Raw genomic sequence first — 26,970 nt, forward strand, 5'->3', positions numbered from 1 at the left:
GCTCTAATGAAGTCAAAGGTGAGTCAATAGAAGAGGATGACTCATTCAAACTAACCTTATTAACTTCACATACATCTAATTTGAGACCATCCACAATTAGACAAGAAACATTAGTGGTTTCAACATTCGCAACTGTATTAACATCCGAATTACCAAGATCAATGGAAGGCACAACCATTCCAAAAGCATGGAGAGACGGGCTAACAGGTGGATCCGAAGCTATAGGATTAGGATTAAGACTAACATAAGCATCTTGAACATTCACATTAGCCTCCTCCTCAACAACAACATGTGCATCATCAGGAGGAACTCAACATAATGGATTATTTCCAATTGATTAGCCTCTAAATAAACATTACCCTAAATCACTCGTGCACGGGAGTGACCAATTCCAATGAAGGATTAACATCATAAGGTGCCACATTTTCCGAACGACCTTCATCGCTATCAACCTCCATTTCTGCACTGGTATACCAACATTGTCATGAGAATCTCCACCACCCACATTAGCCTTTAAATGAGGATGAAGAGAGACACATTCTTTTCTAGTATGACCTAAAGCTTTGCAATGCTCACAAAATGAAGGAACTTCATCCAACAACATAGGTTGAACATAAACAAAATTTTCAAGACCCAATCGTACTTTATCAGAATACCATTTTGTAATATCAAGTTCAACCAAAACTCTAGCAACTAACGGTCGAGACTCTACAACCGTAGCATTATCAATTCAAAGAGAACGTCCAAAAAGAGCCCCGAGACCATGAAGAATCCAGGGAGAGAAGAAATGCAGACACAAATTTGGGAAGGAGAACCAAACTTGGATAATGGGGGATTCCTCAGAAATGTCCACAAATGGGGACCACTTAATTAATTAACAATGTAGGGTCGATAAGCAAAGACATGACAGTAATCCATATCACAACACAATTTAATCAGAACATGACGAGAATTGAAAAGGGTGACGAAAAATTCCCCATAAAGTTTTAAGTTGAAGAAAAACTTCCTAATTGCATCCAAAGAAGGGATATGGTTAAGGAAATAGCAAACAAGAGAGAAAGTAAAGAGGGTTGCAAGAGCCAAAACCTCTTACTCTGAAACCCACAGAGAAGGTAAACCCCGAAACAAAGTTGGCTTAAGGTCTGCAAAGGTCACATATGAGGAAGACTACGTTAGGGCATCAATAAAACAATGAGGCTTGCATTTACCATCCAAAAATCTTTGGTCCTCCAACTGGACAAGGTTAGGCGCCATAACAAAGAACCGAACAGAGAAAATCCAAACCAACAACCAACAAGGAAGACAAGAAAAAAAGTTCCAACAAAATAAGAATCTTCTTTGATCGAACGGAAGATATCATGATAAGCACAAACCCGCCTTAGGTCGAAGGCAGGCGGAGAGCCGAAAAACCTTGGGCCGATGCTAGATGCGAGAAAGGTGACGGGAGGCGGCTAGGGCCCTAGCAGCGCCCCAAGTGTATCGGGGAGAGACGAGCTAAAGTGGATATGAAGATAGTTGATGTGCAATTAAGGTTGCTTTATATAAGATAACATTGATTGCTATGTAATTAAGATTACAATGTAGGTCAAGATACAACAATGATAGTGATACAAGTAAGGCTGAGACGAAGGTTTAACTTCAATAATGATTATGTTATAAATAAGAATTTGATGAAGGTATGGGGAAAGATATAAGCTTATAGAATTTCCCAAAAAAATATTGGCTCTTATGCACTTGGAAAACCCGATGCTTTAATGAAGACCGCTTGTAGGATATCTCAAATGATTCATGCTGCTCTATTAAACTAAAAAAATCATACATGATCTTTCACGAGTCAAAATGGAACTTTTATTTGGTTTGGTCACCTGACGTAGCTCTACGTTCGGACGCCAGTAAAATAATGCCACATGTTCTCACTATTTACTGCGCGGCCCGACAGCCCCGACCCGGAACGGAAATGGGATTGCTATGTTCGCATGTTGCTAGGTATTGCTCGGTATTGGTTGATTTTGCTCGGCAATAACGAGAAATACCATTTTATGAAGAGCAATACCGAGCAATACCGAGTAATACCGAGTAATACCGAGCAATATCGAGAAAAACTGAGTATTTCTCGGTATTGCTTGGTATTGGTCTTCACAGAGCGATATTTTTCATTATTGCCAAGCAATACCTTGCAATACCGAGCAATACTTAGATCAATACCGAGCAATACGCGAACATAACATTCCCGGGTCAAGTCGTCGGGCTGCGTGTTATTGAGTAAGACCACGTGACGACATGTTATTGGCGTCCGAACGTAAAGCTACGTCAGGTCACCTGACCTAATAATTGTTCGTCAAAATGAGATGCTATTTTGGTAAAATTTTCATTTTATTTTCTGTTGGGATTTTTGAGGGATGAAATTTTTAACATGATTAACTTTTATGTAAGATTTAGAAGAAGGAACGCAGTTTAAATAAAATTAAAAAAAAAAGATCAAAAACATAAATTAGAAGTGAGTTTTTCAAAAAAAAAAGAAAAAAAATGAGTTTTCAGAAAACGTGAATTAGAACATCGCTTTCATACAACAACAACAACAACAACAACAACATCAAGCCTTTATCCCACTACGTGGGGTCGGCTACATGAATTCTTTTTCTCCATTGTGTCCTATTAAAAGTCAAATTCTCGTTTAAATCTAATAAAGAAAGGTCATTCCTAATATTTTCTAACCAAGTCTTTTTAGGTCTACCCCTACCTTTCTTAACATAAGTCAAATCTAAATATGTAAAAAATATCTTTAGGTTGAGTTTAAAAAATGTTTAACTATTGAAAATTAACATTTTTTTTTGGAAAATAATAATTAATAAATTTGAAAGCAAGGTTAAAAATGTTGTTTGGAATTTATTAATTTGAAAAAATAGTTGTAAAATTAATTTATTTATTTTTCTATAAATAAATTATAATTTTCATAAATTAGTTATAATCAATAACGTATATTTGGAAAAAATTGACGGTTAACCCCTCTGGTCAATCTAAACCGTTCCAGTTAAAACAGATTCTCCAATCTGACGGCAAAGAAACTGCATGCTAACCTGTCATACTCGCCGCCATAAAGAGCGCCGTTTAAGATTTAAATTAACTGTTCGGCAAAGTTAACGGCACCATAATACGTCCCGCTCCACTTTCGCCAACGGCCCCCGAGCGGACGGCTCCGTTAACCGCCGTCAGGCGGTTCCCTTCCTCTTTTTTTGGATTATTTATTTTATTTCTCTCTATCTGCCCTTCAACGGGCGAGGGTTTTTGAACGGCCACGACTCGAGGCAGAGCTTTCTCAGATGCTGAGTTTCGATACCCTCTCCTGCCGCCGATGAGCTTGCTTTCCATCTACGCCTCCGCTTCCATCTACCTCTGCGGCCTATAGTTTTTTTTTATTTCCGGATCTTATTGTCGATTCCGTGTTCTTTGTGGTTACCGTTGGAAATATCATAGTTCTTGATTTCCCACTCTAAACCCGTTGCTTCCATAGATCTTGATCCGAAAGCGTAATATTTGAGAATCCATTTGCTCTTATGATTTATTTGCTTGTATTTTTAGTTTGGATTCGTTTGTCCTTGCAATTGTGTTCTGCTGTTGTGGTCTCATTGTTGAAGTTAGGGCTTTCGGGGTTTTCCATCCAGGTTGCTGGTTTTGGGATTTGATCGGTTGAAGTCATGTATCCTATGAAGGCAGAGGAAAGCTGTGCGGAGAACAAGCAATCGGTTACCCCATCAGGATCGACGATATCGGAGGGAAGCAATGGATTCTCCAGGATGTCGGCTGCTGGATCAAGCCCGGCAAGCTCTTCGCCTTCTCATAGGTAATTCAAGATTGAGAATTAAATGAGGGAGTTGGGTTAAGTTCTAATTTCTTTTTTTCGGGTGGGAAAATTGGGCAAACTCACACACATCATATATGCAAGCTTTAAACTCAAGACCTCTTGGTTGGTAGCCAAAGCTCACAACCAATAGATCAAGATGAGCTAAGTTTCCAATTTTGGTGTAAATAAACTATTAGATTACTGTAATTTTTGCTAAGAAAAATATTTTCCAGGCATTAGTCTCTTCTTTAGAACCTTTCCTTCATTTGTTACTAAAATTAAGTTTTATTTATGGGTTCTTAATAAACAATGAACAATCAGCTCATTGAATCATAGATGAAGTTTTGATGTTTTTAATCCTGAAAATAGTAAAATTGTAACTTATCAATGGAAAATCCATAACTATAACTGTCAGAAAGGCAAATTTGAGAATCTAATACTCTATAGATGAGCCATCATTTTGACAGTTTTTTTGTTGGAGACTCCCACTCCATCTTACTCGGCTTTTTTGTTTTCTCTATTGTAAGTGACTCTATTCTCATCTTAGTGTAGCATGATGACCAAATGTTGCTGGCTTGGAATTGAAAGCAACTAATATAGCAATGCACCATGAAATGAAACAAAAGCAAATGAAGTTTGTTTGATCATTTGCATTTCTAGAAGGAAGTTATAGATTTTTTTTTTCTTTCATTTCCTTCACTCAACCCTACACATGCCGTAGCCTACTTACTTTTGTAGGTAGAGTTTTTTAGGATTTGTTTGGACTATTTTCTATTTTTTCTTCTATTTAATATTTGGATAAAACATGTTTGGTAATTGTTTAATAAGTGTTTTTTTCTTAGGTATTGATTGGGCTTATTTTTTTCACATTTTTTTGTTTTTTTCGTTTTTAAAAATTTGGATAAAACATGTTTATTAAGTGTTTAATATGTGTTTTAATTTTTTGTCTTTGAAAATGCTCACAACATTTTAGATGTTTTCAATTTTTTCAAAATGATTTTTTTTCTCCCTTCACCAAGCTCCATCCCTAAGGTCTTGAGCATCATCAATGCACAAGCTCTGATGTCTAGCATCCCTTGTCAAGCATTCTCCATCCTCGAGCATTTTTCATTTGGAGTCCCCTAGCATTGTCATTAAGTTCTTGAGCCTGAGATCTATCACGTGTCGTTGAGCTCCATCAACTGTGATCATGAGTTCGTCAATGAGCTCTATCCGACATCCCTAAGATCTATCCCCAAGCCATCTTTGCCTTCCACATCCATACTCTTTGTCCTAAAAAAATTATCCCAAGCTTTCTCCCCAATACAAAAAAAAAAAAACTAAGATGCCAAACAAATTTTATTTCACCTTAAAACAAAAAAAGAAAAAAATAAAATAAAATAAAACTAAAAAATAAAAAATGAAAGCAAAAAGTGATCCCAAAGGAATCCTTAGTAAATCTATGTTGTTTTCTCTTCCTTACTATACTTAGTGATTGATCTATCTCAACCTATAATAATATTAAGTATTTTGTATTAGTTATTATATATATATATATTATATTAATTAGTCTTAATTAGCCTTTGGTTATTGATTTTAAGTATATGATCATAATTACTGCCTTCAATTTAATCTTTAATATATCATTTCAATTAAATTACTAATCTCATAGTTTTTACTTTAAATGTACATAACATAACATAACATTAAATCTTTCTTTTCTATTCTCTTTTAAAGTTTAATTAAATTATAGCTTTAATATTTTCTAAATTTATTTCAAAATATAACTTTAAAAAATTTTAAATTTAGTTTTCTTAACAACAACTCCTAACTTTTAAGTAATAAATTTGTTCTAACTTTTATCATGATTTATCATATGTTAAACTTCTATGAACCAATATATTTCAAATAATTATAATTTAATATGTAATCATAGGAGAAGATCTAGAGTTTTTTCTTAATTCAAAAAAGATGATAGAAAAATAACATTGATTTGATTCTTATTGAGATAAAATTCCTTAATTATGTTCATTAGAAATTTTAAAATTTAATCATTTCTATCATTACATTAGTTAGCTATCAAAGTTCAAATCTTAAATCTCATGTTTTAGGAAAATTGAAAATCTTAACATAAATCTAAAAATTCTTTATGTTTTCAATACAACAACAAGCCTTTATTCCATTATGAGGGGTCGGCTATAAATCTTATTTCTCCATTGTGTTATATTAAGATTTAAGAGTCAAATTCTAATTTAAATCTAATAAAGAAGGGTTTTTTCTAATGCTTTATAATCAAGTCTTTTTAGTTCTATCTTTAGTTCTCAATATAAAAAATAAAATTTGGGTTTACTTTGCCTATTAAAAGAAAGAAGAAGAATTGATCTACTCGCTAGTTCGGTTGCACAATCACTCACATCCAATCTATTTCTCCTGCTTGTTTTGTTGATCGAGACTTTGTTGTTCTCCTATTTCTCTCATTTGCTCAAGCTCGCATGTCTGCTTGCTTGCTTTGCTCAAGCTTCCTCCTCTTATTTGATCAAGCCTGCAAGGCCATTCACGATCTCCTTCTCTATATCGTTCTCACTATCTCTTGCTCTTGTTTCTCCTCTCTGTCGTTCGGTTCCCTCCATCTCCCTTCTCCTCTTCTCTTGCATTTTAAAGGCAAAACTGACTAATGTCGATTCATTTGAATTGACGTTAGTCGGTTTGTTTCTCTCGTAAATGGGATATTACAATCATCTCCACTTATAAAATTTTCATCCTCGATAGATTTATTCTTATTTCCGTTCCATCTTTTTAACTGAGTAATATGTACATCCTCGTTGATGATCTTTCTCTTATGCAACTTTATTTTCTTCAAAATAATTTGAAAATTAATCTCCATCCTTTTGGCTCTATACCAATACCTCATAGTCATCGATTCCTAAATGTACTAAAGATTGCCTAATTATAATTGAAATGAGCTGCGATGCATATCTTCATAGTGCGGTAAATTTTGCTTCATATTATATCACTAATTTATCTCCTTGCACTATCCTAGGAGGGAAAAAAAAAGAATTTTTTTTTATCTCCTTACACTATTTATTATGAATTTGTCTTGCATCTACCTCCTCATAGAAAAAGGCACAAACCACTCACTGAAAAATTCAGTTGACGAGTATATTGGGACGTCGTCCAATTTATCCTAATGCTATTTTCTTCACAAGGTGGTTTGACCAAGTTCAACAAACTATTTGAAGTGCTATGGAGAGTTCTAAAAAAGAAAGCATTAATAATGCTTATATTCAAGTCACTAGGGATATGCATGCTGGAGCTGTTACTTGTGTTCAAACACAAGGTAGTTTAACCAAGTATTTTTCAATTTCAGTTGGATTACATCAAGGATCAACTTTAAGCCCATATCATTTTGCTTTAGTCATGGATGTTCTTATTAGAGATTTGCAAGAGGATGTTTCCTGGTGTATGCTCCCTGGTGTATGCTTTTTGCTGACGATATTCTTCTTGTTGACATGACTAAAGAGGGAGCTAAAGGTAAACTTGAATTATGGAGGTCAACCTTAGAGTCTAATGGTTTTCGTTTAAGTAGATCTAAAACCGAATATATGGAGTATAATTTTAGTAATAATAGATCTAGTGGGGGGTTCGTGACTTTGAGCAATCAAGTTATTAATATGAATACACATTTTAGATATTTTGGGTCTATTGTTCAGAGTGATAGTGAAATAGATGGTGATATTATCAGTAGAATTCAAGTTCGATGGATGAAGTGGATGAATGCATCGGGGCTGTTGTGTGATAGTAAATTACCACTAAAACTTAAGAGAAAATTCTATAAGTTGGTGGTTAGACCTGCAATGCTTTATGGCGCAGAATGTTGGCCATTAAAAGAGAATCATAATATTAAGTTAAGTGTTGTAGAGATGAGGACGCTGAGGTGGATGAGTGATTTTACTCCTAAAGATAGTATACATAATGAGCATATGTATGAAAAGATTGGAGTAGCTCTAGTGGTAGATAAGATTAGGGAGAGTCGCCTTAGATGGTTTGGTCACATAAAATACTGGCCTTCTGATGACTCGATTAGGAGAGTAGATGTATTAGATTTAACCTATGTTAAGAAAGATAGAGGTAGATCTAAAAAGACTTGGTTAGAAAATATTAGAAATGACATTTCTTTATTAGATCTAAATGAGAATTTGACTCTTAACCGGACACAATGGAGAAAAATGATTAATGTAGCCGATCCCACGTGGTGGGATAAAGGCTTGATGTTATTGTTGTTATTTTCTTCACCACCTCTTTGCTTCTCCGTTTAGCACAAATGTAGCAAGTGACACTTTTCTCTCATTTGGACAAGATATGTTATCCAATATCTTCTCTATATGTTATTCATTTTTTTATCTCAAAATGATCTTTCAACTCTATGAAATAATGGCGGTCACATGTCTTAAAATAGCTTCAAATATTTGTCCATCCCAATTCCATGCTGAGAGATCGAGCCTTAGTGTAATAATATGATATTTGTCCTCATCCTCATCTGGTGAGAGCATTGGTGTTCACGTCACATTAGGTGGCACTCGTCTCCCACCATATTTTTATTTGTCACATTCTTTTGATCTTCCATGTTCCTAAGATATATACGATAATTAACATACTATTTAACAAAACCTCCAATTTGTCTTACAAAAATTACTCGTTAATCATTATAATGCCTATTTTGTTTTGATTGATATTTTTTTTTTCAATTGAACCTTATGCTTAGATACCACTTTTGTCATGAGTTTGCTCGGAGGCTCAGAATACTAAGGTAGGAATGAATAGTCAAATGAATAATTTAAATTCTATTAACTAACATTGATTAATAATAAACTACTTAAAATATGTTAAAAGAATCAGTGAAACCAGATAACTTATTTTTTAGAATCACTGAAACGGTAATTTTTTTTTATTTAAAGATAACTTATAAAAGATCTGGAAGCATTTAGTAGTATAATAATATTGTGAATAAGTAAAAATTCTCTTCTTTTGTAAATAATACAATTATCACAGGAACTATCATCTAATTAGAATCATTTAAGATGCTTCCTTTTTTCACTTTCCTTTCCAATTTTTTTTTCAATTAAGCGTGTGGTATGTTGCTCATCTAACCAATACCATAAGGGAGTGAACTCTATCAATCAAGTATTCACATGCAAATATTACTATAAGAGTCGTTTCATATACATTATACATGTCATTCCATACCTTTTATAGTATATCTTAGATGACATTTGATAGAAAATTTAAATGCCAACCAAAACTATCATTTTCTTTCAATATGTTCAATATTTTCTTCAATAGAGATAAATCATAATTGAGTTTGCTCATGTTTTGAAGGCAAATTGATTATCTTTATATAAATTTAAATATTATTTATCTTTTCAGTATAAAAGATAAGATTAGAGTTTACCTTGCCCAATAGAAGAAAGAAGAGGAATTGGTCTTTCTCAGTCGATCGGCCCCACTATTACTCACATTTAATCTATTTATCCCTTATACTTATTCAATTGCTTTAACCTCTTGTTTGCTGAAGCCTGCAGGCTCGCTCACAATCTCCTTCTCTATATCTTTCTCCCCATCTCTTGCACTTGCTTCCTTTCTCTGTTGTTTGACTCCCTCCATCTCCCATCTCCTCTTTGCTCATGTTTTGAAGGAAAAATTGACTAATATCGGTTCATTTCTTTCGAAAATGGGGAATTATAATCATAGAGTTTTTCAAACATGTTTTCTTGACATCAAAGATCAACATTAGGTTTATATGTATTTATTATTGGAAATAGAGAAGCTTAGTAAAGATATTCAATTTCAATACTAGTGTATACTAGTTTTAGTGACTATAGTTTTGATAGTTGGTGCTTTTTTTAGCCAAGTGAAACACTATAATAATGTAAGTAATTTTAAGAGACCTAATATTAGTATAACAACAATTGAGTTCATGGTACAATCTCATTGGTTATGAATAGATAAGAGTAAAAGCTCAAAATAGTCCCCCGACTATCAGTAAATGTCTAATTTAGTCTCAAAATTTGATGATATTCCAATTTAATCCCTGACTATTAAAAAATATCCCAATTTGGTCACATGGCAAAAAGTAACGGCTAAATTTAACCCCAACAGTTAAATTGAGGATTTTTTGAGTATTATGGTGTATGTGAGATTATATTATATTATTTATATATTTTATTATTTATTATATGAAAATAAATAAATAAATCATAATGAAAGTTCACCAACTAAATAACAAGAGTGAATGATTAATAAACGTGGTTAACTTTTATTATAATTTTTATATTTATTTTAATATAATAAATAACAAAATATAGAAAAATAATAATATAATCTAATATACATCATAATACCCAAGATTCTCTCACATTCAACTGTGGGGGTTAATCTTAAATATTATTTTTGATCTTGGAATCAAATTGAGATATTTTCTAATAGTCGGAAGATTAATTGGGATAATATGTAAGTCTGTAATTAAATTTGACATTTATTAATAGTCAGAGGATTATTTTGAACATTTACTGGAATAGATAATTATCGATGTTGGAAGGTTTGGTGATACATTAGTGTGATATATTTTAGTGACTTAAATTTAGTAGACAAAAACAGTGAGGGAGTATAGATGAGGATATTATTCAGAGAGAAAGTTGTATGATTAAATGGAGAAATGTTTTGAGAGTGCTATATGGTAAGGCAATATCATATAAACTTTAATGATAATTTGTAATTAATAATTAGCTCAACACATTATATGGATTCAAATTTTAGGTATTAAAGAAGCCTATTATTCCTTTGGGTTTGTTTGGGACATCTTTTTCACAACTTTACTTTAAATAATGTTATCACAGTTTTATTTTACTGTAGTTTTTCATGCTTTTTAGAAGTTTTTATGTTGAGAAGGTTTTTCCTTCCTAACTAGATCTGCTATATATATATATATATTTACTAACTAGATCTGCTAAAGTATGGTAGTTGTAAGAAGTTACAATCTCATTTTTTCTTGAGTGAAAAATTTAGAATTGTTTGACTACCAAATTTTTTTTCCTATAATAGTCCAGAAGAACTAGTTTTACAAACAATTGAGCCATCCCAAATAAAACCTTAGTTGGTTGGCATTAATGAGAATGTTAAGAAAAAATTGTGGTTAAATTATGAGATATATGATGATAACAATTATATGAGAGAGATGGTGAGTTTTCCCCTATTGGGGATGTATTGTAAAAGTATTCACAGGTGTTTTAAACACGTCATGGAGGGTAGAAGTCACATTAGAAGGGGACTAAATAAAATTAATGCGAAAGAGTAAGAAGTAAAATGGATTTGCCAAAGATATCATTGCTAAAGTTGTATAAAATGGCTTACATAATGTAGAATTAGCATCTCATATAACACTTAATATGAACGAATGATGAAGACTTTTTAAAAATTGGTCCCAAATAGTTGGGATAGACTAATGATTATGATGACTCTTTGAAATTGCTGTTTGCATGCTTCGGCGTAAAAAAATGTACTTATGAGTCAAAAACAGTATGCTCTTTAAATTTATCCACATTTAAGTTGGTTCCATTGTCAGTTATTTTCGAATCAACACATTGATGCGCACATTGTATTCAATGCCCGATTCCATCTTTTGTACATCTATCTCACATGGAAAAAAGGCAATTTACTCTGAAACTATTTTCTTAATTATTTATCGCACTAAAGGTATTTAACCCAAAACCTTATTACAATTGAAACACTTTATTTCTAACTATTTATCTTATTTGTGTATACAGAAGATGAAAAGTCACTTTTATGTAGGAGAATTTGGGAATTTAATTATTGATTTAAAAATGTCTCATATTAGCTGCTACATAAGCACCTGCTGGAGCCTAATTAACGCGTGGAACTATTTGTAGAGGGTAATTGTTCTCTTTTGAGTAACCTAATATTGACTTGTTGCCTCGGTCGGTGGCCAACCCTGTCTCTTAACCAGGTTGACAAACAAATGCACGTATCCTCACATTGAAGATCAAATCTTTTGGTACTCCTCGTCAATGGATCTGATTAAATGTTCTAATTGAATGGAAGAGATTTACTAAGTGAAAATTTTCTTTTAGTGCTTTTAACAGTAGTATTGATTGGGTTATTCTGTAGTGATCTTAAGTTTTGTTTTTGCCACTGTTCCACATCCGGTCGAGAAATGCATGGTTTTCTACTATTCTAATTTTTATCGATGCTGCAATTTAGGAGGATGACTGGTCCCATAAGGCGAGCAAAAGGTGGTTGGACACCAGAGGAGGTGAGTGTCAAACTGTTTAATAATATTTTGTACTTATTCATATACTTGTTTCAATAATTGAATTTCTAAATTAAATGATTTTAGAGGAGGTTATTCTAGTTAAGCTTACTGCATCTTTGATCGACCTTAGCTTCTATCACTGCAAAGAGAAGTTAATTTTGTTCTTGACAAAATGTTCGTTTTCTAGCTTATCTAGAAATTTGGGCGTCACAGATTCTAATTTCAAGATTTGTGATTTATGTGGTTTCCCTTTGAAGACTTTACCTGTACGGGGGGGTAGTTTTACCTAGGTTTTGAACATGAAATTTTCTTGCAGTAATTTTTCAGTACTTTGTCTATCTCATTCCTGTGCAAAAAAATGCTTGTGGTTATAATGATTTCTTTACAAGGTTTGGCGGTCTTTGATGGCTTATCACAGGATGAAACACTTAAGCATGCAGTTGAGTTACACGAGGGAAGAAGTTGGAAGACAATAGGTTTATTTCTAGCTTTTTCTGTTGTCATTGCCCTGTTTTGTCCTAATTATCTGTATTTTGTTATTTTTATTTAAGAACTGCAGTTTCTTACACATGAATATCATTTGTTGCGTACATTTAGGCTGCTAACATGTAATGACGGTAGCTGCCGAAATGAGGATGGACATCTGCTTGATATTAGTGATGGGATTTGGGAAATTTATAAGCATGAGGAGGCTTAAGAAAGCTAAACCTCTTTTGAACTCTACATGGTATTAAAGTAGCAGACTACCCATAGATGCTTTTTCAGGGTATATGCATTTGTTATAGAGTTCATATATTAATAATACTTTAGCAATATCAAATATAGCGGCGAATAAACACCCCATAGATCACAATCATAAGGCACGCAAGTTTAGATAATTAGATGATATCCATCCACAAAGTGGTTAAATAATCTACTAAGCTTCGAAATGGCTACGTGGAGTGATTATACTTTATTTAATTTGTATAATTAAGGATGGAGATACAACTTTATCTATGCCATCAAATGAGAGAATGCGATCACCTGCTACGAAAATAAGGGTTGGACGTTGAGAATGAGATAGTATTGCTCTTACAACTGCCCCCTTCTCTATTGTTGGCACCCTCTCTTCTCTCTATTTGCTTGTGGGTTGTGGATGTTTAAAATCATTGATTTCTTCCCATGTTATAGAATTACGTAAGTGGATGGGCGTGATTTTAACATATTTGTCCAGGAAAATTTTGATTTCTTCATTTCCTGACGTGCATCTTCTTCTTTTTATAACATTACAAAGGTTTGTTTATGCATTTGGCTTTTTTTATTAAAGTTCAAAAGGCTAGGTAATTTACTTGTAAAGAGGCCATGAGACTCCAAGAATGTCAGAAGTCTATGTTTATGCATATATCCTCTTTGCACAGTTTATGGAGGTCAATCTTAGAGTCCAAAGGTTTTCGTTCGAGTAGATCTAAAACCAATTATATGGAGTGTAATTTTAGTAGTAATAAATTTAGTTGTGAAATTGTGACATTGGGTGCAAGTCATTAAACAAATTGCATGTTTTAGATATCTTGGGTCTAATGTTCAAAGCAAATGGTGAAAAAAGATGGGGATATTATTAGTAGAATTCAAGTTGGATGGTTGAAGTAAAGGAATGCATCAGGCTTGTTGTGTGATAGAAAGTACCTGTCAAATTTACAAGAAAATTTTATAAGATGTTGGTGAGACATGTAAGGTTTTATGGTGTTCAATGTTGGCCATTAAAAGAAAAACCCCCAAACTTATGGAAAAATTTTATAAGATGTTTGTGAGACTTGCAATGTTTTATGGTGTTGAATACTAGCCATTAACAGAAAAGCATAAAATTAAGTATTGTAGAGATGAGGATGTTCAGGTAGATGGGTGGCATAACACTTAGAGACAAAATGCAAAACAAATGTATACATGAAAAGATTGAAGTAGTTCTAGTGAAAAATAAGATTAGAAAGAGTCGGGTCGGTCTTTTGATAATCGTGTTAGGAGAGTGATAGGAAATACTTGATTTCAAGTAGTTCATAATCAAAGTCTGAAGCAAATCGCGATAATTTCTGCTGTTCACAGCAGAAAAACAGTAAATTCTGGACCAAAACAGAGAAAACCTGAGAGAAAAATGGAGAAAAACTCGCCCAAACACTTGTACTTTACTAGTAGATGAAAGAAAACTTGTAAGATACAAAGATCCTCAATTCGAGAGGAGGATCGCACTCTCCCAATCTCTAGAATTCGTTCTAGAGCCCAAGCCTCCAAGAAAACCCTAATTGCAATCAAACATAACATGAAAAACTCCCTAATTCCCTCATCCCCTTTAATACAAGATATTTCCTAATTTAATTTCCCTCCCAAAACCAATCTCCCCACTCCGTTTGAACATTCGAATCCTTTGGAGAAGTGGGGCCCGCACATATTAAGCATTTCGGTTTAAAGGAGGCGGAGGTCTCCGCCTCCTATAAACCAGCGGCTGGTTATGCCGCTGGTTCTGGACCGGTTCACAGAGAACCGGTCTAACAGAGAGTATTTGTATTAGGTTTGACCTATGTTAAGAAAGGTAGAGGTAGATCTAAAAATACTCGGCTCGAAACAATTAAAAATGACTTGGTTCGAAAATATTAAAAATGAACTTTTCTTGGATTTAAATGAGAATTTGACTCTTAATAGGACACAATGGAGAAAAATGATTCATGTAATTGATTCCATATAGTGGAATAAAAGTTTTTTTTGTTGTATTTTTTTTGTGTGATGTTTCTTATGAATTTTATCCTATGTTGTGTACATACGGAATTTCAGTTGGTTTCATGTTTAACGTTTTTATTATGTAGCAAAATCTGTTCCGGGTAGGACAGATGTGCAATGTCTGCATCGGTGGCAAAAGGTTCTTAATCCAGCACTTGTTAAAGGTTCTTGGGCTCCAGAGGTCTGTCATTTCAATTTAGCATTCTTCAACGAGTACAATTCGCCATTTTTTTGTCTAATTTACCTGTCCTTATACAGGAAGATGGCACTATCATTGAACTTGTTGCTCAGTATGGGCCAACTAAATGGTCTGTAATTGCAAGATCTCTTCCTGGACGAATTGGAAAACAATGCCGAGAGAGGTACTATTTTGTGTTTTCTTAAGTCTAACTTGCACAAAACTGACTATGTTTTTAATCGATTTAAATGAAAAAATTTCACCTCTTTTTTACCTTTATTTGTTGGCCTTCTTTTGTGTGGATCAATCTAAATTATCCACATAAGAACAACCGTTAAACTTTTAGTTGGTATTGCGTGAAGGAATGGCTTTTATTTGTCTATATTCCTCATAACCACTTAATTAACTTGTTTCAGTAGAACTTGCTGATTAAAAAAATCTGCAATTGGAAAGTGTCCAAATTTTCGCCCACACGCATGGTAATCTGTTCATTTTAATCATAGAAAATGTTTATTGAAATAAATAACTAACAAACAACAACAACAACATCAAGCCTTGTCCCACTACGTGGGGTCGGCTACATGAATCCTTTTTAGTCATTGTGCCCTGCTAAAAGTCAAATAGTGAAATCATTTTCCTTGAACGATAGTGGCATCATAGTAAACTGAAGGATGGAAGTAATAATAAAGCTAAAAAACCATTAGTTCTTGGCTCAATCTTATCCCAGATGCTCTCTATCTGTTGGGATGTTCAACCAAAGAACATATCCATGAGGACCTTTTTTCATCTTTCATTCTTTCACCAAACTAAAAGGTGTATGACCTAGTGTCATAACATTTTAATAAGATATAAGTTCAGATATATTTCTGTGGTTAGAGATGTTATTTCCATTAATTATATGATTTCTAAGCATATATTTATGCTTAAACTTTTGGCTATTCCTCTTCTTTAGAAGGTTTTAAGATTCCTAGGATCAGTCAAGCAATGTATCTTTAAAGTCGTACGTACTTGTGATTTTTGATACGTCTTGGAAGTAAAAACAGCAAGTAGATAGGAAGCAAATTACATGAATCAAATATTAGGACTGATTTTTGAATTTTCTTTTCAACAATAATGAAAGATACAAGTGATCTACTATTCGAGAGGTCTATCAGCTCTCCCAAAAATCTTAGATGTCGCTAGAAAACTCACAACAAACTCTAGAATAAACTTCAATAAAACATAAGCTCCAAACCCTAGACCAAACTCTCATTTAAATAGCCATAACACAATATACACAATTAAAACCTTCCTAAAGAGCATAAACACAATTAGGAGACCTTCATAAACAATTAAACCCTTCATAAATAACATAAACACAATTAGAAAACTTTCCTAAATAATTGAACTCTTCCTAAACAGTGTATACACAATAAGCTCTAAACAACTCTCTTGATTAGGAACCTTCTTAAACAGCTTCCCCTTAATTACGAATCTTCCTAAACAATTTTTCCTTAATTAAGAACTTTCCTAGACAACTCCCCCTTGATTAAGAACCTTCAAAAACAGCTTCCTCTTTATTAGGAACCTTCCTAAACAGCTCGCGTATCAATTTCCTATCAAATGGTGTATTTTCTCATATTTTGACTTTTCATTTTCTTGCTTGGGTAATTGATGGTTAGTAGTCTTTGGGGAACTCTACTTTTTATGTTTATCCTTCTGTTGAAAATTTTGTTGCAGTTTTTTTTTTAAGATTTCTTTTTTATTTCACTTTTCACAAAATTGAATAGCAATGCGCCAATGCCTATAACTTTCAAAAATGACTTCCCAAAACCTTCCAAACACTCCCTTTACTAAGGAAAGGCTATTAATTTGAGAAGTTTCTAATATTTGCAAGATAAGTGAAATCTTTATATCTTGATTTTCATTTTATCTTGTTCTTGACCTGCACATATTTCTCAATTTGACTTTTCTTGATTCAACTCACCAATGGCTTAATATTGTAAAGGTGGCATAATCATTTAAGCCCAGATATAAGGAAAGATGCTTGGTCTCCTGAAGAGGAAATGAAGCTCATGGAAGCCCACCTTAAGCATGGGAATAAATGGGCTGAAATTGCAAAGATGTTACCCGGAAGGTATTGATTCTTTATGTTTGTTTGCTGCGTGTATTTATTTTGAAGCATTTTGTTTAAAACAAACTTTATAAATACTGTCTCAGCAGTACTACTGGTAGGCATTTAATTTTGAATTGAGAATCATAAGATTATTTAGTGTATGGAAAGAAATCATTTGCCTTCTCATTTTATCAAGTAGATGAAATACTTATTGAAATAAATACCGAATTCTAAGTAATGTAGGAAATGCATTCTTAAGTGTTGAAGTTGAGAGAAAATTTCCATAGCTTATTTTCGTAAGCTTGTAGATCTGCAACTTTCTGTCATCATATCCAACAGCAGCAGTTACTGCCACCTTATACCTGGTATTTATAGTTGACTATTTTATTTGGCATTTTTATTGCTTGCATTTTAGTTTTAATTATAATCTTTGTTAATTATTTTGCAATTTCTTTTGAAAAAAAAGCATATAGATAGAAATAAAAAAAAGGATTCATTTAGCCGACCCCACGTAGTGGGACAAAGGCTTGATGTTGATGATGTTGATGTGAGGTAGAAATCTAGGTTAAGAAGAGATATCTATTGTTAATTAAGTTATGGTAGCTTTTGGAATAGTTTAGTTAGCAAATCGTTTGATGAACTTTTACAGATTACGCGGATGCTAAATGATTGGAGAAGTATTTTGATGTCAATTTTCAAGATCACAAGATGTTCAGAAATGTGGTAATTAAATTGATTCATAAAATGAAATTACGGGAGGCATTTCAGAAATATTACTTGGAAAAATCAAGTTGATATTGAAAAATAAAATTTGTTTATATGAGAAAGATCTAAATTGGAGCTGATCATTATGTTATGACAAACATTGGAAAAGTATATAGAGAAATCAAAGGATTTTCATATGCTATTCATTGGACTTGAAAAGGTATATGATTGGATCAAAAGTGTGTGAAAGTTATCAATGACGTGAAAAGTCTTTATATGTTATAACATCTTTGTAATGTCTCCCCATTTGGGAGTAAATGGGCCGGAATTGCAAAGATGTTACATGAACTTATTGATTCTTTTAGTTTGTTTGCTGCATATATTAATATTTAAAGTATTTGTTTAAAACAAAACGTATAAATATTATTTCAACAATTCTATTGCATTTAACTGGTAGATTGGATGCACAAACATTAACACGAGGACATGGATATGACACGATAAGGACATGGGATATGTCTTTTATTGATAATTTAGGATACGGAATTACGGACACACATTAGACATGATATTATGTTTTATATTTTAAAATTTAAAATAATGTGTATAAATTAAACAAAATAAATATTATAAACTTATAGGGTATTAATGGTCATTATTTTTTATTATACAAAGATATATAGAAAATATCAAAAATAGGGGTGTCAAAATTCGAGTTAGTGGGCAATGGATATTGGGTCAATGCAACATAGATACAGACACACATTAGACATGCTATTATGTTCTATATTTTAAAATTTAAAATAATGTGTATAAATTAAACAAAATAAATATTATAAACTTATAGGGTATTAATGGTCATTATTTTTATTATACAAAGATATATAGAAAATATCAAAAATAGGGGTGTCAAAATTCGAGTTAGTGGGCAATGGATATTGGGTCAAATTCGAGTTAGTGGGTTGACCCAGACCTGGCCCAATTTTTCAAATGGGTCATAAATTGAAATCCTAACCCAACCCGTTTGTTAAATAGGTCGATCCGAACTCAGATTTTTTGGGCCGGGTTCAATAATTGACAACCCTAACCGACAACCCTAAGCACAATTTAAACAAATGAAAAAAATCATAACATAAATTGAAATTAATATAATTAAAAATATTTCATTGTATAATAAATTTATAGAGTTATTGTTATATACTATTTATTTGAAGGATTTATCTCAATTCAATTTGATTATTTAGTGTATATTTGAAGAATATTAGGCTTTAGTATCAAGAGAAGAGTATGTCAATCATTACCTCGTTGGGCTTGGGGACCGGGTTTGGCATTGAGGGGAAAGGATATAGATCGGTAGACTTTGTAGTCAAGAGGGGAAAGGAAGTTGAGAGACAAGCATGAGAGCATCGAGCTTTAGAAGCTGCTAGCTGGATGCATAGATCCATCAATGTCGATCCAAACCCTTGCAGAAAGGAAAATTTGTGGTGAAATTATTTACGAGAGAAGTGTCGGAAAGAGAAATGAAAAATAGAAAAAGTTTGGTTTTTATAAAATTTTAATTAAGTTCTTATAACATGCATGTCTGATTTTCTTAATTGGTACATGTTAGATGTGTGTCGATGTCCGACACAGGTTAGACATTGCATATCCCAGAACATTAAGTGTTGGTACATCATAAAATGATAGTCATGTTTACCTTTGAATCGAGAATGACAAAATTTTGAAGTGTATGGGAAAAAAAACTGAACCTTCTCATTTTTTAGCAAGACTTCTTTTCTTCTTTTTATTTCTCTTTTGTTTTTCATATGTTTCTTTTTCTATTTTCTACGCGTCCATTTAGTTTCTTGCTTTTGTCTTTGTTTGAATGATGCTCTTTATTTTCTTATTTTGCATGCATCAGGTCAGGAAGTCATTCCCTATTCCGGCCAGCCCATCAAACTCAAGTTAGATAAGATATTAGTTGAAATAAATATTATGTTCTAGGCAATTTTGGAAACACAATCTTTAAATATTCAAGTAAAGAAGAAATTTTGATAGTGTATCTCTGTGAACTTGTAGGCCTACGACCTGTTGTCCTGTTGTCATCATCTCCTGCAGCATTACTCATTGCCACCTTATACCAACTATTTAGAGTTTACTATTTTATTTATTTGGCATTTCTTATTGTTTTGCTTCTTGGTGTTAATTCTAGTCCTCCTTTCAAATTATTTTGCAATTTCTTTGAAGAAAAACATGTCGGTGGAACTCTAAGTTGAAGAGAAATCTATTATTATTCAAGTTGTTCTAGCTGTTGAGGTTTAGTTAACAATCCTTCTATAAAATTTGAAAGAGAAAGTAGATGACAAATAAATGGAGAATATGTATTTTGGCATCAATTTTCAAGGTCACTAGTTGTATGAGATTAAATTGATTCATAAAATGGAATTTTGGAAGACGATGTTGAAATATTTACTTAGAAAAATCATAATCATATTAAATAATAAATTTAGTCTATACCAGAAAGGTCTATATTTGAGGTGATTTTTATGTTAGGATAGGCAATGAAAAAGTACATACAGAAATAAAAGGATCTTCATATGATATTCATCGGGCTTAAATGATACATGATTGGATCATTGGCTTGATTTTGTGGGCTCGAAAGATAGAATCATCTGAAAGATTTACAATTGAGTGCACTCCTAAGTTGCAACTATCTTTTGGAGATCAAAATAATGGAGGCAGCTCATTTCTTCGTTTCAAAGCCTCCTAATTTTTAGACATTTTGATTATCTATCCTAGATGAGTGAAATCATTGGTGATTTCCTTAAAATGATGGAAAGGATGAGATTTTTGTAGTGTGGGCTCCGAAAATTTGGCCCCGGCCTCTGCCCGCTTTGCTTTTTCTTTCAGGGGAGTTTCAACGGATTAAGTTCCGGGATAAATTTTGGAAGGCAGATTGGTTTGTAGATAAGACACTACCCAAAGATTTCATCCTCATTTTACGAGGACTTTATGATTTGAGTTCTGGTTTCCTATAGGCGCAAGCCCCTATAGTTAATTACCCCTCCCGATAACGAGAGAGAACTTTCGATTAAGGTTAGTTGTCGATCAGATACGTAGAGATACGTGTTATCTGATATATAGTAGCAACATGAGTATTGGGTTTTGGAAATTTGGATGAATGATATTTAAAATTGGAAATTGCACCATCTTGCACTTAAAGTGGAGTGGGGGAATGGATGATTGACCCGCGCAACATCCTTAGACGTTAGGTGTATACCTATGACATGCTCGCCGGGGCCCATGTGGGTGTATGATTTTATCGATGAATCTTTCTTATAAAGGGCCTTGAAGACCTAATATGAATGTATAAAATAAATATCCTGGTCGACCTCGTGACTTCATATTTATTTAATAGTTCGAACCGTGTCGAAAAGGATCGGGTTCGAACTTAGATTCATCATTTGATCCGCGCAACATCCCTAGATGTCACGTGTGTACTAATAACATGCTCGACGGGGCCAGTACGGGTGTTTGATTGCATACTCCCTTTTGTGTACTTATGTGTATACTAATTACAGTGCATGTGCGGGGGTATTTTTGGAATATTTGACGGGTCTTTTACGACAGCTCGTAGGAGCTTGCATTTGTTGTAGTACTTTCATATTTGTTTGTAGGAGATATGTTGGATGCGTAACGGATCTCCTACAGTGGCCCGTGGGCATTTGCATTTCACCAGGCATCATCTACTCTTGCTTGTAGGAAGCTGGTGCATTCTGCTGACGATGGACAATCATTGTAGCAACTTTGCTATAACACTAGTAGGTAGCTTGGGTATGCTACGAACATACTGCTTTTATATGCATAGAGATCAATATATATATTTGTTAGTCATTTGAATGGTAGTTGATCATAATGGTATTGTAACCTCTACTGCATGCTACTGATCATCACCCATAGTTATATTATTGTGCATATGGAGAATATTCTATCGTCGCTAGAGAGCATCTACCCTTACCATGATCTTCTACTCAATGTTTAAAATTGCACAAATAGGTATTGAGGCATTTTTTGTTCATGAGACGAGACGTAAGCCTCAAGGCGTTTTGAGGCGTAAACCTCAAAATAAAATATTACATTAAGTGCAAATAAATGTTAAAAGTAAATTTTTATATAGTACCTAAATTATATGCTAAAATATGACATATTATCTTTCTATTGAACTATGAAGTAACACAATAACATATGAAACAAAAAATTGCACTATATATAAAGTGTTTGGTGATAAATTGCATGAAATATAATTGAAATACAAATATTACATTAGCAAAAAATTATTAAATATAGAAACTGCATAAAGGTATCTTATAATATTAAGTTCAACTTCAAATTCTTTTTTTCTTAGTTCCCTACTTATCTAAATTTAATTTCTAAAGCGATAACAATTTCACTTAGAAGTCATCCAGCGGCATAACAAAAAGGCATATGGTGTATGCAACAGATTGCTTGTGAGTGATAACTAAGATATGCAATGAATACAATGGTTTCCATATGGTTGGCCTCATGAACACAACTTGCAAGCAGAAGACAACACACCTGTGACACAGGTGAAGTCCTATGAATCGTTGTAGGAGATCGGCCATACATACAACATCTAGCCTATAAATAGAAGGGAAAGTTTGTTGTGACAATCAAGAAAATACAACAAAATGCAACTTATCTTTCAATCTACATCAGCACACAGATGAATATATCAACTGGTCTGCAAATGATAAAATCTCTTACATATGTATATGGTACAACATATGATAGATGTTAACATCTACTGACGATAATGGAATATATATCATATGTATAGTAGTATGTTTAGTATACACATATAAGTGACGGTCAACTGGTTATGGATGTAACAACGCCCCTACAACCAATTACCATTCAATAACAAGCAAATACGTTGATCCGTCGCAAGAAGAAAAGATAATATGCATCAAATATAGTTCATACAGGCCACTACAGGAGACCCATCATGCACTTCACAAGCAAAATGCAAGAGAACTGCAACAATTATTTTAGGAACAGATGCCACACATAGCTCTTGTAGACGGTCTGATGTATCTCCAACCGCTGCAGTTATCAGCTCAAGGGGGTGGCCCTCGATTTCAACATATAGGGCATGAGTAAGAACACAATCATCCACGTTGAAATGATTTATTCTTTATCTAAGCCGACAATAGAAAATGATGATGATGGCATAACCTGGGAATTGCCCGTCGAGCTCTATATAAGTCTTGGGAAGAGAAAACTAGATCAAATCTTCATTTTCAAAGATGGAGTGAGTCTTAGTCCAACCAAGCTCTGAACATTGAGTTGGATAAAATTATTAAGGCTTGCAAGCTTCTTGATGAGTAGTGGTCATGCATCTAATGTACCACCTACGCAACTATTAAAGCTCTATGATTGACATAAGCTTCTACGGGCTGTTGCAAGAGACTTGTCATATGTCCAAAATTCCATGCATATGCATCGTAATTTGTATACACATATGTACACGAAAGGGGTAAATGCAATCACAAGATCTGCATGGGCCCCACGATTGTATTATTGATACACACGTGACGTCTAGGAATGCTGCGCGGGTTCATAAATGAACGTAGTTCGAGCCCTATCCTTCTATATGGATAGATAGGAGTCGACACGACTCGAATTATCAAACAGATATACGATCAGGGTGTCGACCAGAAGATCTATTTTATACGTTCATATAAGGCCTTTAACAAAGAAAATTCATTAACAAAATCATAAAGCCTAAGGACCCGATCCTCTGTCAAGCAGTAGATAGAGTCAATAAGGTCCAATCAATGAAATGCTCGAATGCCCATTAACACCCCGATGATGACCGTGTTGAATGTTTATCTCAACCGGAAGGGTTCACAAACAATTTCAAATGCTTCCAAACTTCCATAAAATTCGAATTCCTATAAAAATACAAGTGACTTTAGCGTCACCTCGATAATGGCCCTGTTGAACGAAGATAATGCGATCAAAAATCTGGGAGAGGGCCCCAAATTTTTTATCACAAAAAGCAGACTCTTTCTAGGATGATAGAAATACATAAAATACTTAAAAGAATACAAATACTATAAAACACAACTTTATATAATAAAACGACTTACAAACAAAGACTCTTACAAACTTGACTCAAATATGACACCCTAAACTTGCTTTCCAAAAAAAGAAGGATACTTGTGGGGTGTAAACTTGCGGAGAGACGAAAGAGGTTAGAAGCCAAGACGAAGGGCGGAAAGAGCTCACAATATTTCCTGGGGAGATGAGAAGGAGAATGGAACAAGCTCGCAAGCTTTTCCAATAAAACCCGCAGGTTTACATTTCCAAAAATCACATCATAAACTTTTTTAAACATACACAAAACATCTCTATAGATAGGCATGAGAGGGGAATACAAATAGCCACAAAACATTAATTTAAAAGCTAATTAAATAGGGAATATGAAAAGCCAACAGTCATTTCTAGGAAACGAAGCACCAAAGCCACGGAAAAGCCCCCATACACTCACGGGAAACAACCCAGCTAGGAACCGAAGAGGCAGCCGCAGAAACCAAAGAGGCCCGCACAGAACCGAGGCACCAAGGCACGGGAAAACCACCCAGCACGGAAAACCAGCAGCCAACCGTAGACACCAAGGAGCCAAGGCACGGAAATCCAAGAGCCAGCCGCAGGAAACCAAAGAGGCAGCCATGGGAGCTAAGGAGCCAAGGCACGGGAACCCAAGAACCATCCACGGAAAGGAATAGACAAGAAGAAGAAGAAGAGACAAAATAATAAGCTACTAATAAATTAATAAATGATCTAAAAACATAGCTCATAATGAGCTAACTCTTAGTTCAATAAATGAACTAAAAATCAGCTTATAATGAGCTAAATCTTAGCTCAAAAATTAATGAGCTAGCAAGCTCAAGGGAAGTCAAAATCAAATTTTTTGAGTTTGATTTGACCCCCCTTATGTCTACATCACTCCCCTTCTTGAGAACTCATCTCCCGATAAGTTAGCTTTGTTCTGAAGGCGATGCATCAAGAGACACCAAAGCTTGAGATTGCTCACATGACACCAAGACTCAAATGACAACATGACTCAAAACAAAACTTACATGATGACATCAAGACACACACGACTCATAAGATTTTACCTGACAAACTGACTCACAAACCTAGGAAGACACAAAACAAGACTCAAGCACAACTATCATGACACACCAAGACTCACTAGAACTCACAAACAAAACTTACATGACATCAAGACACATACGACTCATAAGACTCTCAAGACTTACACAACAAGACTTGACTTGACAGACCAACTTAAAAACTTAGGACTTCCTAACTTGCTCTGATACCAAATTAATGCGATCAAAAATTTGGGAGAGGGCCCCAAATTATTTTTCACAAAAAGCAGACTTTTTCTAGGATGATAGAAAGACATAAAATACTTAAAAGAACACAAATACTATAAAACACAACTTTATATAATAAAACGACTTACAAACAAAGACTCTTACAAACTTGACTCAAACATGACACCCTAAACTTGCTTTCTAAAAGAAGAAGGATACATATGGGGTGTAAACTTGCGGAGAGACGAAAGAGGTTAGAAGCCAAGACGAAAGGCGGAAAGAGCTCGCAAAATTTCCTGGGGAGATGAGAAAGAGAATGGAACAAGCTCGCAAGCTTTTCTAATAAAACCCGCAGGTTTACATTTTCAAAAATCACATCATAAACTTTTTTAAACATACACAAAACATCTCTATATCATAAACTTTTTTAAACATACACAAAACATCTCTATATATAGGCATGAGAGGGGAATACAAATAGCCACAAAACATTAATTTAAAAGCTAATTAAACAGGGAATATGAAAAGCCAACAGTCATTTCCAAGAAACGAAGCACCAAAGCCACGGAAAAGCCCCCATACACTCACGGGAAACAGCCTAGCCAGGGACCGAAGAGGCAGCCGCAGAAACTAAAGAGGCCCGCATAGAACCGAGGCACCAAGGAACGGGAAAACCACCAAGCACGGAAAACCAGCAGCCAACCGTGGACACCAAGGAGCTAAGGCACGGAAATCCAAGAGCCAGCCACAGGAAACTAAGGAGGCAGCCGTGGGAACTAAGGAGCCAAGGCACGGGAACCCAAGAACCATCCACGTGAAATGAATAGACAAGAAGAAGAAGAAGAAGAAGAATAAGAAGAAGAAGAAGAAGAAGAAGAAGAGACAAAATAATGAGCTACTAATAAATTAATAAATGATCTAAAAACATAGCTCATAATGAGTTAACTCTTAGTTCAATAAATGAACTAAAAACCAGCTCATAATGAGCTAAATCTTAGCTCAAAAATTAATGAGCTAGTAAGCTCAAGGGAAGTTAAAACCAAATTTTTTGGGTTTGATTTGACCCCCCCTATGTCTACATCAGAAGATCTCAACCGGAGAGGTTCACAAATATTTTCAAATGCCACTCAAATGCCTGAAAATCAAAAAATCCCTAAGATCATCCAAATTCAAATATGTTTAATATTGAAATTATCCATCAAACGCTTAAAGTAAAATCCATTCACCTTTCGTAATAGTTTTCTATGGTGGACAAATTTAAAAATAACTTCAGCTAACTAGAGCTAATGTTTAGTCGAAAATATCACTAGGATGCATTCTCAAATATTCTTCTGCCAGTAAAATGTGGTACATGTCCTATAACCGACAATTTTGCCGCCAAATGGCACCGCAGGATAAACGGTTATGACCCGGGGCCCTCTGAGCTAAGTGATTTTGCCGTCAAATGGCATCATGAAATACCGGTTATGGCCAGAGCCAATATATTCCTTAGTGACATCAAATCCTTGAGATATGAATCAATAGAGTTTAAAGCCCTCTGTTAGCTAAAAGGTGGATTCAAATTTATCCCCTTAGGTAAGTACCCACCCTAGATCTACAAGGTCCTTGGACGAAGCAAGCCATGACTGCCGATAAGGATCCTTCTATCAGGTTGGGTCTACCTCCTCTGATTAAGTAGATCAGGGACCATGATGGTCCGGGATGATAGAACCA

The 26,970-nt window shown here is 34.1% G+C and overlaps 1 protein-coding gene across 3 annotated transcripts in view; it reads left to right on the forward strand.

The window, feature by feature from the left end:
- Positions 1-3,391: 3,391 nt before the first annotated feature.
- The window catches only part of LOC110108439 (transcription factor MYB3R-3), a 33,278-nt gene continuing 9,699 nt past the window's right edge, over positions 3,392-26,970 (forward strand). For 2 of the 3 annotated variants that reach the window (XM_020839071.2, XM_028699245.1), the window contains exons 1-7: positions 3,392-3,527; positions 3,663-3,841; positions 12,095-12,146; positions 12,565-12,622; positions 14,978-15,072; positions 15,150-15,253; positions 17,057-17,185. In XM_020839071.2, the coding sequence (XP_020694730.1) occupies positions 3,696-3,841; positions 12,095-12,146; positions 12,565-12,622; positions 14,978-15,072; positions 15,150-15,253; positions 17,057-17,185 (584 nt within the window). In that variant the 5' untranslated portion in view covers positions 3,392-3,527; positions 3,663-3,695. Of the gene's footprint in view, positions 3,528-3,662; positions 3,842-12,094; positions 12,147-12,535; positions 12,623-14,977; positions 15,073-15,149; positions 15,254-17,056; positions 17,186-26,970 lie in introns of those variants that run through there. The other variant, XM_028699246.1, reaches the window with a different exon arrangement.

Source organism: Dendrobium catenatum, unplaced genomic scaffold (genome assembly GCF_001605985.2).
Source record: "Dendrobium catenatum unplaced genomic scaffold, ASM160598v2 fragScaff_scaffold_1221, whole genome shotgun sequence".
Classification (NCBI taxonomy): Eukaryota; Viridiplantae; Streptophyta; class Magnoliopsida; order Asparagales; family Orchidaceae; genus Dendrobium; species Dendrobium catenatum.